Below are 13277 nucleotides of genomic sequence, written 5' to 3' on the forward strand. Positions count from 1 at the left end.
GCTTAAACAAGATATACTTGCTTCTCTTTTACATAAAAGCCGTCAGGACCTAGGAAATCAGAGTTGATTTGGCAGCTACATAAAATATTCACTATCACAGCTCTCAGCTTTAACATCCCGAGAGTATGGTCCCCTGTCCTTAAGGTCCAGAAGTGTTACCAGAGCTCCAGCCATTATAGCTACATGGCCACACTTCATTGCAAAGGGAAAGTAGGAAACGTGGTCTTTATGAGGAGCAGCAATATATCTAGCTAAAAATCAGGATTCTTTTTCTAAGCAGGAGGGAAGAATAGATATTAGGATGAAATTAGAATTTTCTACAACAAAAATAGAAGAATAGCTTTTCACAACCCCTTTGGATCTGAGGAAAGTGAGGGATTTAGGAAGCTCTGAGGTGATTCAGTGTCTTGTAGCTGCCCCTACAGGACTGACTGGATGGATATGGAGCTTGTTCTTCCTTTAGTTAGGCTCTGATGCCCCAGCCAATGGGGGCCCTGGTGTGGTTCTATTCTCACCAGGGGGGTGTGGCACTTGAATTCCTTAGGAAACAGTACCACACAATCTAAATCTAAATCAGGCTATACTCTTTAAAAAATTATCATTTAGTTTTAAAAACAAAACAACAGGCCCAAAATAAAGTCATTAAACCAAGACTTAATTCTAGCTTCATTTCTCCCAGGAATGGAATCTTAAACCAGTCAATCAGGAACTGTCTGATCAGCACCAGATAATCTATCTGATAGACCAGTGCCATCCCTAAAAGAAAGTAGCTTTGTAATAACCAACACATTTTTTTGTTTTGTTTTGTTTTGTTTTGTTTTGTTTTGTTTTGCATAGTATACCTTCCTTGTTCTTGCTTTCTCTGGATATCAGTTTTTCATTTTGTACAATTCCCCAGAGCTCCCTTCTATTTGCTAGATGGGATGCTGTCCAATTCAAATAGATTTTTGCTCAAATAAACTCTTAAATTTTAAAATATGCCTCAGTTTATCTTTTAACATTATGAATGATGGGACAATGGACTGTAAATGAATGATACACTCAAAGCTACTGTAGAAGAGGGAAGAACAAATGATTAACAGAGAGCTTAGAAACAAAGTTAGGCAGGAAAGATGAAGATAAATGTAAATAATATATTTTTACAAGATTTTAATTAAAGCACTTATATTGAAGAGAAGAAAGCTAATATTTATGTGTAAGTTGCAAGGCTTAATTTTTAATGTACAAAGAAAATAAAGTCCTTAGTGAAATACATATAACCAGAAAAAAATTTCCTTACCTGTTTTGCCGTAAGAGGAGATAAATGGATGTGAAAGTGCTTTATAAATATGAAATGCCTTGCAAATCTATTGCTATTACTGTCAGACTGTTCCATTCTACTTCTGGTAACTGCTGTGTGACTTGACATGGGTCTTATATTTACACAAAAAGTAAAGTTCCAAGGGTTTGTAAGATACTCCCATTATTGTTACATTTAGGCAGTGAGGTGCCTCTTGGTTGCCAAATACAGACAAATGCCTAGTGTGATACTCCCATGTCAGCCTTAAAACACCGTACTCTGAATGTCCAATTCAACTTAAATTCACAGTGGATGCAATCACTTTTTTTCTTCAGACATGATAGAATTGTTAGGAAACATCAAATGCTCTGGTGCTTTTAAAAGGCCCAGAAAGAAATGAAAAACATGAGTAAAACCTAGCTTCTGTAGCTGTGTGAATTCAGCTGCTCTAACTTCTTAGAAATCCTGAAATTTCTCAGACAAGGTGTTGGGTAGGCGAAGGTAGATGATGCCTTGCCTGACTCATCAGCTATCACTGATAGAGTGAAGTGAGATGGAATAGTAGGCACACTCTAATTCAACCTTCTCTGTGTAGTCTAATGTACCTAGAATTTGGCATCTCACTATTTTACACCGGAAATATGTAAGATCATTAGGGGCCAGGAAGTCTTGGGGTTTTGCTCTAACTTCACCACTAACTTAAGAATGTGATCTTGGGAAAGTCACTTAACCTGCACAAACATCAAATTTCTTATCAGTAAAATATGACTCAATGAGATAATGAATTTGAAAATACTTTGCAAAATTAAAAGTACCATGGAAATAATTCTTCCATCCCAAAAGATTATGAACATCATTAAAATTTACCACATGGAAGAGTACAAGAGTGAGACTTAACTGTGATCCACAGATAGATTTACAGAGGTAAATCTATCATGGAGGACTATAGGTCTGATAAAGACAAAGACTGGGCACCAACCTATGCCTGAGGAAATTCAGTTTCTCATGGAAAACACAGAGATCATAGCTGAATACTCTCTAGGTGGTATAGAGAGAATTCAATAATATGTCCCTAAATACAGGGAGATAACTGTATCTTGAAAAGCCAAGAGGCCTGTAGAGAAACTAACAAGAGACACATTAATATGGGCATCAAGCTCCAGTCCAAATTAAAGTTTTACAAAGTGGGGGCACCTAGGTGGCTCAGTTGGGCGTTGGACTTTGGCTCAGGTCATGATCTCACAGTTTGTGAGTTTGAGCCCCACGTCGGGTTCTGCACTGGGAGCTCAGAGCCTGGAGCTTGCTTCAGATTCTGTGTCTCCCCCTCTCTCAGCCTCTCTCTCATTTGCGCTTTCTCTCAAAATTAAATAAACACTAAAAAAACATTTTTAAGTTTTACAAAGTGATGGGAAAGGGTGAGAAAGAGAAAATTCTCACAGGACTTGGAGTCCTTGAAAGTCAGCTTTGCTGGATGGACAATGTGTGCAACTGACTGACCAGTCTCTTCGGTAGACAGCTTCAGGGATTGAAGGTTCCCTTTTTTTAAGTTTATTTATTTATTTTGAGAGACAGGGAGAGAGAGAGAGAGCAGGGGAGAGGCAGAGAGAGAGGATAGAGAAAGAATCCCAAGCAGGTTCCAAGCTGTTAGCACAGAGCCCGATGTGGGGCTTGAACTCATGAACTGTGAGATCATGACCTGAGCCAAAATCAACAGTCAGATGCTTAACCAACTTAAGCACTGCTGAGGCTTCCCTTTTTAAAGAACTTGGGCTACTCGAGTCTAAGAGGCTGAGTCACAAACAATGCTAAGCAATGAAAACAGCTTATTGAATAGTAGAATTTTATTTTCAAAGGGGAAGTAGGGGGTGTGACACATGCAGTAGCTAGCAGTCTACTACTGACTTTACCACCACTATAGCCAAAAAAGCCAGCTGATGTGTCAGACATGTTAAAAAGTGAAAGTATGCCACAGCGTATGGTAGCTTTATCCTCAGGCATTTCAAGAAAGAAATTATAAGACCAACTTCCATAATGGTGTCTGTTATGTACTAATAGGGATAAGCCAGGAGCTTAGGAACGAATTTTCTACAGGGTCCCAAAAATGTAGCATATATTGACCCATTCTCTAATGGAAATAGCTGGAGAAATAGAAATACCAAGACTATGAGAACATCAAAAGCCTCATTGGAAAAGCCCCCACACAGAAAAATGTGTGGGCCTGAATTCTTCCATTCTGGAAGGGTAAAGGCCTGAGCTGATGATGCTGGGATGAAACACCGAAGTCTCTAGAGAGCAAAACAAGTATTATAAAGTTGACACACAGATCATTAAATAGCCTTTCCCTTAGAACGAATGCTCACTTTGTGGTTTTGATTTGAGAGGTAGAGAGAGGCACTTTGCATTTTTTAGTAATAAAAAGAAAAGATCATGATCATTTGTCTCTAACTTGTCTCTAATGTTTCCTAAAAGATCACTGATCGCTAATCTGGCTTTTCCTTCATTTTTTTCCACCCGAGGAACTATAATGCTTATTTTTAAATGTTAAGTTGTTTTACATTCTTCAGAATGTTGTCTACCACATAAATAGTCCTAAGCCATTTTTCTCTGCTTTTTGTAGGTATAAATGTTCCTAAGAATGGTTAACCGTTTCTGCCCACCACCTTCTTCCTAATCCTAAATTTACATATCTATAGTTTAAACATGTCAAAATCCAGTTTCAAGTCATGTTCCTTCTTCAAAATTCTTTATATCTATCTCTCTTGAGGTGGAAATTTTTACCTTTTACCCAGGATTACACTGGTCTGTGTACATTATTTCCTATGGCACATCAGGTTCCTTAAGAAAGAATACAAGTGAGAAGAGTGGGCTATAGAGTCAGAATATTCTGGTTTCAAATCCTTGTTCTGCCCCTGATTGGCAGTCAGGGCTTCATGACCTATAATAAATTAGTTAACATATCTGAGATTCAGTTTTCTAATCTGCAAAATGGGAACCATCCCGTCACAGGTTTGCTGTAAGGCTTAAACTAGGCTATGTGTTTTCACAATGTTCTTTTTTCTCCCTTTCTATATACCTGAAGTGCTAGATAAATGTCTTTTTAAAGACTAGACACAAAATGAATTAGTAAAATTGGAGGAGTCACCAGCAACTCTTTGAGGAAGAATTTTCTCAATTATCTCCAATTTAAGTCAGAACTTTATGCCTCTACCATCATACTGGGGCAGTTAGTGCATTATACTGAGGACACATTAACACATATCCTAAGTATCCTACCCATTCTACTAACTTTAAACATATCGATCTGATCTTATTTCAGAACTACTATTGTTACCCTCATAGTGCCCTAGATGCTGTAGTGGAGAAACCCAAATCTATTAGAGAGGTGAAAACATAACAAGTACAAACTTAAGGATTGGTTTACATACAGCGCATATAAAGTCTATTATAAAACTAGCATCAGTACTCTTGGATGCAAACCCTTTTCTGAATATTTGTTTGTCATGAGTTGTTTGTAGTACTTTATTTTTTTTCGTAAAAGGCACTCCAAAATTGTAATGGATACCCCTTCTTAGTAACTTCTGTTGATTCAATTCTGACCTCTGTATAATAAGAATCATCTTGGAATAAATGAGTCCTGATATCCCTGCTCTGAGGACAGCTCTTATCCACAAGGAGCATGCACACACAAACACCCCTACCCTATGACCCACCACAGCCTCCTGGGCTATTTTACTACCATCCCTTTCTCAGCCCCAGCCCCACTACTTAGGCCAGGATTGGTACACCTCATGCTTGCCAGATCATATTATCTTTCTCCTAAATAATGTCCAGAAATTTTAGTTAGTGGCTTTCTACAAACAAATAAACTTGGGGATCCCTATTATTCTCATTTTCTGCCTTATAGTTAAAGAAATATAAGCAATCTGTTCAATAAAGAGAGAGAGAAATGAAATGGACATAAACTGAAGGAAAAGATCTAATAGCTCAGGTGGTCCTTGAGAACAAGAGGAAGAAAAAGCATCCTTGGTTCTGGTGACATTCCAACTCACCTTACATCCCCTTGATGCCCAGGAAAAATCATAAAGCAGCAAAAATATATTTGTCCAAAACCCCCTCCCCAAAAGCAGCATTAGTACTCTTGCATGCAAATCCTTTCCTGGGTATTTATTTGCTGAACATCATATCCATTAAAAATGTGCAACAGATATTAAGAGATTAAAACAGATACAAGAAACATTAAAACTAAGACAGCACCTTAAGCTCAATGAGCATTTTATGTATTCTAGTCTTAATATTTCTCTAGCTGATTGTTTAAGAAGTAATCTATCACATATGCATTAGCTCAGTCATTGTGTAGATCAAAAGGTAAAACCATCCTGAACAGGAAACCAATATTCTTCCTGTGTAATCAACAAATCTAAAAATTTATTCTTTGCAACTATTTACTCTTGTCCACCATACCACAGTGCTCCACATGTTCAACACAGTTTTATGACAAAGAGAAAATTTTCATGAGCCACTTTTGTATCCCCACCCCCTTAAAGAAAGAGGGAGGAAAAATTGTTTCATACAGAAGGCGTTAGTTGTCTGAATTACAACTGCCACCTAAGTGTGGGCTAATGTAACCAACAGGGATTTTACCTACATCCATTCAGTCAGTTTATGGGGGTTTAAAGAAATTCCAAAGAGTCATCAGAAGAGGAAAAATAAAGGTAATGCTTTTTGCCACACAGGTAGAATCTTTGAAAATATGTGTAATATGTAAAACATTTTGACACCCCCATAAGATTTTTCCAGAATTAACAGTATAAATTGCTTCTCTCGTTCAAGAGCTTTCTATCAGCCTCTCTAACCACTACTCACAGTAACCTCAACTCCTGCCACAATGTACAAAATTCAACTCTTGTCTTGCATTGCACTGACTCTTATACTCGTCACAAACAGTGCACCTGCTTCAAGCTCTACAAAGGAAACACAGCAACAGCTGGAGCAATTACTGCTGGATTTACGGTTGCTTTTGAATGGAGTTAATGTAAGTATACTTTCTTTCTTATCAAAATTATTACATATAAGTTTTGAACTGGAGATCATTTTTTAATGAAAATATATTATGCTTTCTCAGAATCCTGAGAACCCCAAACTCTCCAGGATGCTCACGTTTAAATTTTACGTGCCCAAGAAGGTAAGTACAACTTTCTATGTTCAATTTATGTCTTAATAAAATTCAAAACGATATGAAAATCTGCATGCTGATTAGATTAGTAGCACCTCATCTGAGGAAAAGAAATTAATAACTTCAATATTTTTTAAACCAATTTTGTAATGAAGCTTCTGGAAAATAGCTTTGCCTATATATTTTTTATGTGTATTTGTGTTTTGGGACAGAGGCAGTGGGAAGAAGACAGTTTTAAAAGATTATGTTGACTTTTATTGAAAAATGTAAAACTTGAGAGATATTTGATTATATCATTTTACCATACAAATTATCAAAATTGATTTCAGAGAAGTCTATTTTAAAAAATCCTTTATTGTTTTGGGAAAGATTCCTAAGGGTCTACCTTTGAGCTGCAACATAACAGTGACCAATAGCACAGTCTCTAGAGCCAGATTATCCAAACTAAAATCCCAGCTCTGCCATGTCTTAGCTTTTGTGACCCTGGGCAAATTACCTACTCTGTGGCTCAGTTTCTAATCTACTTACGTGAATGATAATTATATATATACTTCATATAGTTTTGTGAGGATTAACGAGCAGATGTAAAGTACTCATAACAGTGTCTAACATAGAATAAATAACATATAAGAATTAGCTATTAGTTATAGTAAAAACAAAATTCTGCCTGGGGAGTATAAAGTAAAAATTTGGACTTACACATCTTTTATGCCAATAGACCTAGAGACTTACGATGCTATATGACTTGGTTTCCAAGATTCAAAACTTTTTAAAGGTCATGGTATGCTTCAAACTACTCTTCTGAAAAATGAAAATAACTTAGAGATGCTTCTCCAATTTAATTAGAGCCATGTAACTAGAGCAACATAACGACACTAGACTGGTTTTTGAAGGAAATAGCTCCAAGTTGCTCATGCCAAAAACGTTAAGCCCTGCATTTGTAGTAGCAAGTTGAAAGGGCAATGGATGGAAATGTCATAAAATGTGTGTGGTGTAGTCCTCTCTCTTTTTAGAAATTGTTAGAAAGGTAAGATAAGATTATGTGCATAAGTTAGAAGGTGGTGAAATTCTTTGAAATCTAACAGTTTCTAAATGACAGCTCAAAATCTATTTGAAACCCGAAGTAATGTGATAAATTCCATTCATTTGTCCATTTTACCACCAGTCTATATTTGCAAAAAAAATTTTTTAGGAAGGGATAAAAAATTACGTCAAAGGATGCTATGTTAATGCCATAAAGAAAAATAAATAAAATTTAATCTTGGCTCCACCTAGTCATGTGACCTTGGGAAAAACACTTAAATTCTGAGATTTAATTTCATTATTTGTAAAATGGAAATAACAATGCTGAATTGGTATCTCAAAAAGTGGCTGTGAGACTTAAATGGGTTTATTTGGGAGAAGACACTTTAAAATTATAATGTACCACAGAAGTGTGAAATACTATCAATGTAGTAGACCACGTAAGTAGATGGGTGGGTGTATATGTCTAAGTGTGGAGGGCCACCCAAAAGTCCTTCAAAAATTCTAACCTTTTATTTGGTTGGGACACATAATTTTTTAAAAAGTGCTTCTTAATGTACTTATTATAGAAAAATAAAAAATTGACGCAGTTATATGACTTTGCTGTATTGAGAATCTTAACTATATAGTTCCAACTGCCTAATCTATAAAATGTTGGGACTATCACAGCATATCCAAGAGCTCCTCTGTCCTTAACTTTCTATGATTCTCAACTCTTAGATTATTAAATACTAGAATCATATAATGTGATCCTATACTTCCATGTTGTGACTACTCTGGTTCTAATAATTTCTACACAGACTGGAAAAGAATTATGCCTATATCTGTGATTTGCATTCGGGTGCAGAAATGCTAACTTTTGGCAAGGCCAAATTAAACTGAAGTTAATGATTCATTATTTGCTCACAGTTAAGGCAAAACATGGGTAGTTGAACTAAAGTTCTTCCAATCTTATAATGTAAGTTATATTGGTCCATCTTTACAGTAATGCTGAGAACAGGGATAATACTAAGAACTATACTGCTACTCCTAATAAAATAAACTTGAGATTAATTTCTGATTCTGACCTTTAGGGAAAAATGATCCAATAATTATTTTTATTATTATTCAAGGCCACAGAATTGACACATCTTCAGTGTCTAGTAGAAGAACTCAAACCTCTGGAGGAAGTGCTATATTTAGCTCAAAGCAAAAACTTTCACTTGAATCACATCAAGGAATTAATGAGCAATATCAATGTAACAGTTCTGAAACTAAAGGTAAGGCATTATTGTATTTGCTCTCCTGAAAATAAAACAAATGGAATCGCATTTTAAAGTGATATAACGGTTTTGTTATTTGTGAAGTACTCATGCATTTTAAGACCACTATGAACATGAATCATTTTTATGGTAGATGATACATTGTGGAGCTAAGAAGTAAAAGCTAAAGGGTTTCTGCCCACCATCCAGCCACTAACAAGCCCCTACCCTGGCACTCTGTCATCTCTCTCTCACATTTTTTTTTAAGCTCTCTCTCACATTAACACAAAACTGGGAGTGGGAGAAGACAATTAAATTTCACAGAAAGAAAACAGGTTTTGTTACATATTTTAAAATTCTTTTAGATTGTTTTTCAGAACAACCAATACTGATTACCTGAAAGGCTTTTAAAATGGGGTTTCCCTATTATTTGGTTGAAGGACTAAGAGATTTACCTAAAAAATGGTAATCGCTAAAATTTAGGCCAATGGGCTAGATACGTAACTTTATTTAGAGGTAATACTTTCAGGGACTTAAGTATTTTTAAATGCACAGGAAATATTAAATATACAAGGGACTTGGGATGTGTAGAGATTCATGGCTCTCTTTTTTCATCTGCCAAAAGTACAAACTTTATGAGTTAACAGGAATCCTAAAGAAATAGCATAATTTTAATTACAGTAGAACCAAGTTTATAAAATTATGTAACTCTAGTTGTTTCCAAATAAGAAACAGTAGACTGTTTCTTTCCAACTAATTAAAAAAAATACATTGAGATCAATGCCATCTAGACATTGATGGACTGACATCTATGTCAAGAGGTTTGCTCTGAAATTTCTGACCATCAGAAAACTCATTCTCAGTTCTTGATGCAAAATTAATATAAAATTATGTGAAATTCAGGAAATGTATTTCAAAAGCAATCTATTGTTAAAAATTTAAACCTTCCCAAGAGGGGAGGTTTATTTAATATTTAATATTTAAATAATTAAAATGTTAAAATTTAAATAATTATATGTAAGAAGATATATAACACTGAAACAATTTATTTAAAGGAAATATTTATCTTATCTTTAAAGGAAATATGTTTCCAGGATAGGAATTACCTCAATTTAAAAAAGCCTTCTCTTCTATCTTGCTATATTTTAAAGTATTTTCTTTCTCAGCTAGAGGCAGAGTTGAAACAGCTCCTATGAGCAGAGGAGGTTAATTTCTAAAAACTCAGTCCATAGAACAAAATTTCTAATGTTTAGACTTTTAAAATTGGGAAACTCACCTGCGTTGATACTAAGGTGGAGTGGGTATGAGTATTTATGAAAATGTTCTTCACACAAATTTTCCCCCAACAAAAGCTTATCCTAACTTATTCTGGGCTGGCTCTATCTTTCTTTGGGGAACAATAAGGAGATTCACTAAAGTTAAGAGAAGACTTATGGTTTGAAAAAGTTTAATGTGCATATGACTGCATACCTGTAACCTACACTTAGATAAGGATACAGACATATGCCCACAGAAAAAGAGGTTTAATAACTTTCTTTTGCATGCAGCATTTAATAAAATATTTGTCTGGAACTGTTTTTACTTAAAATGTTTATTTTTATACAATTCAGGAAAAAAATTCTTGTATTCACTGAGATTGACAGAATTGACAAATGAAGAAAATCCTAGTTTTCATTTTACTATCACTTGGTATCATAACATACAATTTTTTGGTAGGCCATTTTGACTATCTCAAGAAAATGTGAATGATTAATATGTTTAGCATACTTGAAAATAAAGGCCATAAGCCTGTAAGATTTCAATGGAGAATAACTATATATAAGGGAAACTACCTTGAACTAAAAAAATTAAATTTTTCTCTTACAGGGATCTGAAACAAGATTCACATGTAAATATGATGATGAGACAGCAACCATTGTAGAATTTCTGAACAAATGGATTACCTTTTGTCAAAGCATCTTCTCAACACTGACTTGATAATTGAGGGTCTCCTATTTAAAATGTATCAGGTTATTTATTTAAATATTTAAAATTTATATTTATTTTTTGATGTATGGTTTGCTACCTTTTGTAATTGTTATTCTTATGATAAACATGGATCTTTTAAGATTCTTTTTGTAAGCCCTAGGGGCTCTAAAAATTCACTTAAATTATTTATCCCAAAGTATTTATTTTTTATATTGAATTGTTACATATAATGTCTCTGTAGATCAATTAATAAAATTATTTAATAAAAATAATACAAGCCTAGCCATTTATTATCCTGGGAATAGCACAAAGTAAAAGATTTCTGAATTACTCATGTGAACTCATAAAATGTTTAAGATGCTTATAAGAGTCATTCTTCCCTTGAAGATATATGTGGAATAGGGAAATGGGCTTCTCAAAATTCTTTCTTTCTCCTTTCCCCAGGTAGTCAGATCCTTAGTTCTAGTCTGTGAAAACCTTATCAAATTACCTACATGCCTCAGAGAAGATGTCAAACACACTGAAACTCTTCATACAATTGGTGCACCTCCCTATCTATTCTCCAACATCTTACCACTTGCACTCTGCCCTCAGGAGGCTCACTTGTATGGCATATATATCAAAGTTCTCCCCTGTCCTCTGGCTTTTCATTAGGTCCTGCCACTGGGGAGCTCTGGTAGGATGTCTGAGGGACAGAAGAGATTCCCTGATTCTCCAAGTGAAGTAACTTCTCAAAGAACCCAGTTTCTCTCAAGACTTTTTCCTTCTGGGTTCTGCTAATTCTTCCATCCATTCCTACCTTCAATGCTAGGGATAGTAACACTTCTACTGTCACTAGACCCAGGGTACTGCATTCTCTCTCACAGCTTCCCTGTACCATGACCACAGCTTGGTAAGTGTCTCTAGTAGATCCTCCTTGACTTGTTTTGATATGCTATCTCTTTCCTGGCTCAAAGACAGTAATTATACCAGAAATAGCTCCAACAAATAGACCATCAAAATGAGATCTGGGACTGGATTCACTAGGAACACAATAATCTCTGAGATGTACTAACATCCTGATTACTCAATTATCAATGGCAGCACAGGATGAAATGCAGATGAAGGGCAAGGTGTGAGATCAAATGGCCATGACATTTAATTGTGAGAGTAGCAAGAGTTATAAAAATTGTGATTATTACCTAGATTCTTCTGATGGTCTCAAAGAGGAGTTAAAAATAACATCATAAATATACAATTTAAAATATGCATGAACAACCAGAAGTTTTTGTTGGCAGTTTTGAAGAAGTCCCTCATCCCCTGTAGTCACAGAACATCTATGACGGAAGACACAGCCAAGAGTCTGATGTAAGGTCTGCAAAGATATAGTGCCAATTAAAATTTAAGTCTTCCAGGGGCTCCTGGGTGGTTCAGTTGGTTAAGCGTCTGACTCTTAATCTTGGCTCAGGTCCTGATCTCACAGTTCGTGAGTTCCAGCCCTGTGTTGGGCTCTGCACTGACAGTGCAGAGCCTGCTTGGAGTTCTCTCTCCCTCTCTCTCTGCCCCCTACCCTACTCGTGCTCTCTCTCTCTCTCTCAAAATAAATAAACTTAAAAAATTAAAAAAAAAAAAAAAGCTTAAGCCTTCCAGGTTTCTTATACTATGAATGGAGAAGTGAGACCCTGAGATATGGGATGTGGACATTTTGCCAGACATAGAAGCTGAGAATTTTAAGCATCCTATTGGCAGACACAATACCTTTTCTTTAGTAGTATACTTTCTGAGGAAAAATCATTCCTCTGCATAAAAACTTTTCAATGACTCATGAATTAAGGGAAATTTTCCTTAGAACTCACTTCTACCACCTTTAATTGCCTCTAGGCCTGAAATGAAAGTTAAGATCTCAACATTGCTGGGGCAGTGAGATAAAAAGTATTTAAACCAACAGGGGTAAAATTAAGTCATGTCTGGGCTGATACAATTTAGAGAAGTGCAAATTCCCTGGGATTCAGAATTTAATGAGAACTTGCAAATGGCATTAATAGTTGGTTGAGTAAATTCTTGGACTCCACAGTGGCCTTTTAAAGTGACATTTAAATGCCAGGCTTCTCTGGAAGAAAGAGTCCAAAGAATCAGGGAATTAGAAATATTGGAATGGACCTATTATGTGCAATCTTCTCCTCTTGCCTAGCAAGACATTAAGAAATTCATTGGTAAGGGGTACACTAGCACCCACCACAGTTCTGTAGTGGTTTTTCTTTCTTAAGCCAGAAGTGACAGATGGTGCTGCAATAGAATTGGTTTCCCTGATCTGAGAATAATGGAATCCTGGACTGTTACAGGCCAGATGACAGCATTTAGCCCTCAGAGACAAGGTGGAAGCAATCACTAAATAAACAATAGGGCAAAGTGCCAATCAAAGCATTTTGATTCAAAATGATCCTTAATGGTGACTGATTACAAGATCCCCCCAAATTAGAAGATTCTAATTCTGCTGGGCAAAAAGTGAATGAAAATCATAATTGGGATTCATGACCTGTTTCCAGTTCCCAGACTTGAGCCATTTCATAGACCTGGTCTCCAAGGAGGCTGGATCTCTTTAAGGAAGTACCCC

The 13277-nt window shown here is 35.8% G+C and overlaps 2 protein-coding genes across 4 annotated transcripts in view; one reads left to right on the forward strand and one right to left on the reverse strand.

The window, feature by feature from the left end:
• The window catches only part of ADAD1 (adenosine deaminase domain containing 1), a 103210-nt gene that overhangs the window by 19913 nt on the left and 70020 nt on the right, over window positions 1-13277 (reverse strand). The gene's annotated exons all lie outside the window — the stretch shown is intronic.
• Window positions 6165-10693, forward strand: IL2 (interleukin 2). The gene is made up of 4 exons (XM_007087594.2): window positions 6165-6311; window positions 6402-6461; window positions 8588-8734; window positions 10583-10693. The coding sequence occupies exons 1-4, from the start codon at window positions 6165-6167 to the stop codon at window positions 10691-10693; spliced, it is 465 nt and encodes a 154-aa protein (XP_007087656.1).

Source organism: Panthera tigris, chromosome B1 (genome assembly GCF_018350195.1).
Source record: "Panthera tigris isolate Pti1 chromosome B1, P.tigris_Pti1_mat1.1, whole genome shotgun sequence".
Taxonomy (NCBI): domain Eukaryota; kingdom Metazoa; phylum Chordata; class Mammalia; order Carnivora; family Felidae; genus Panthera; species Panthera tigris.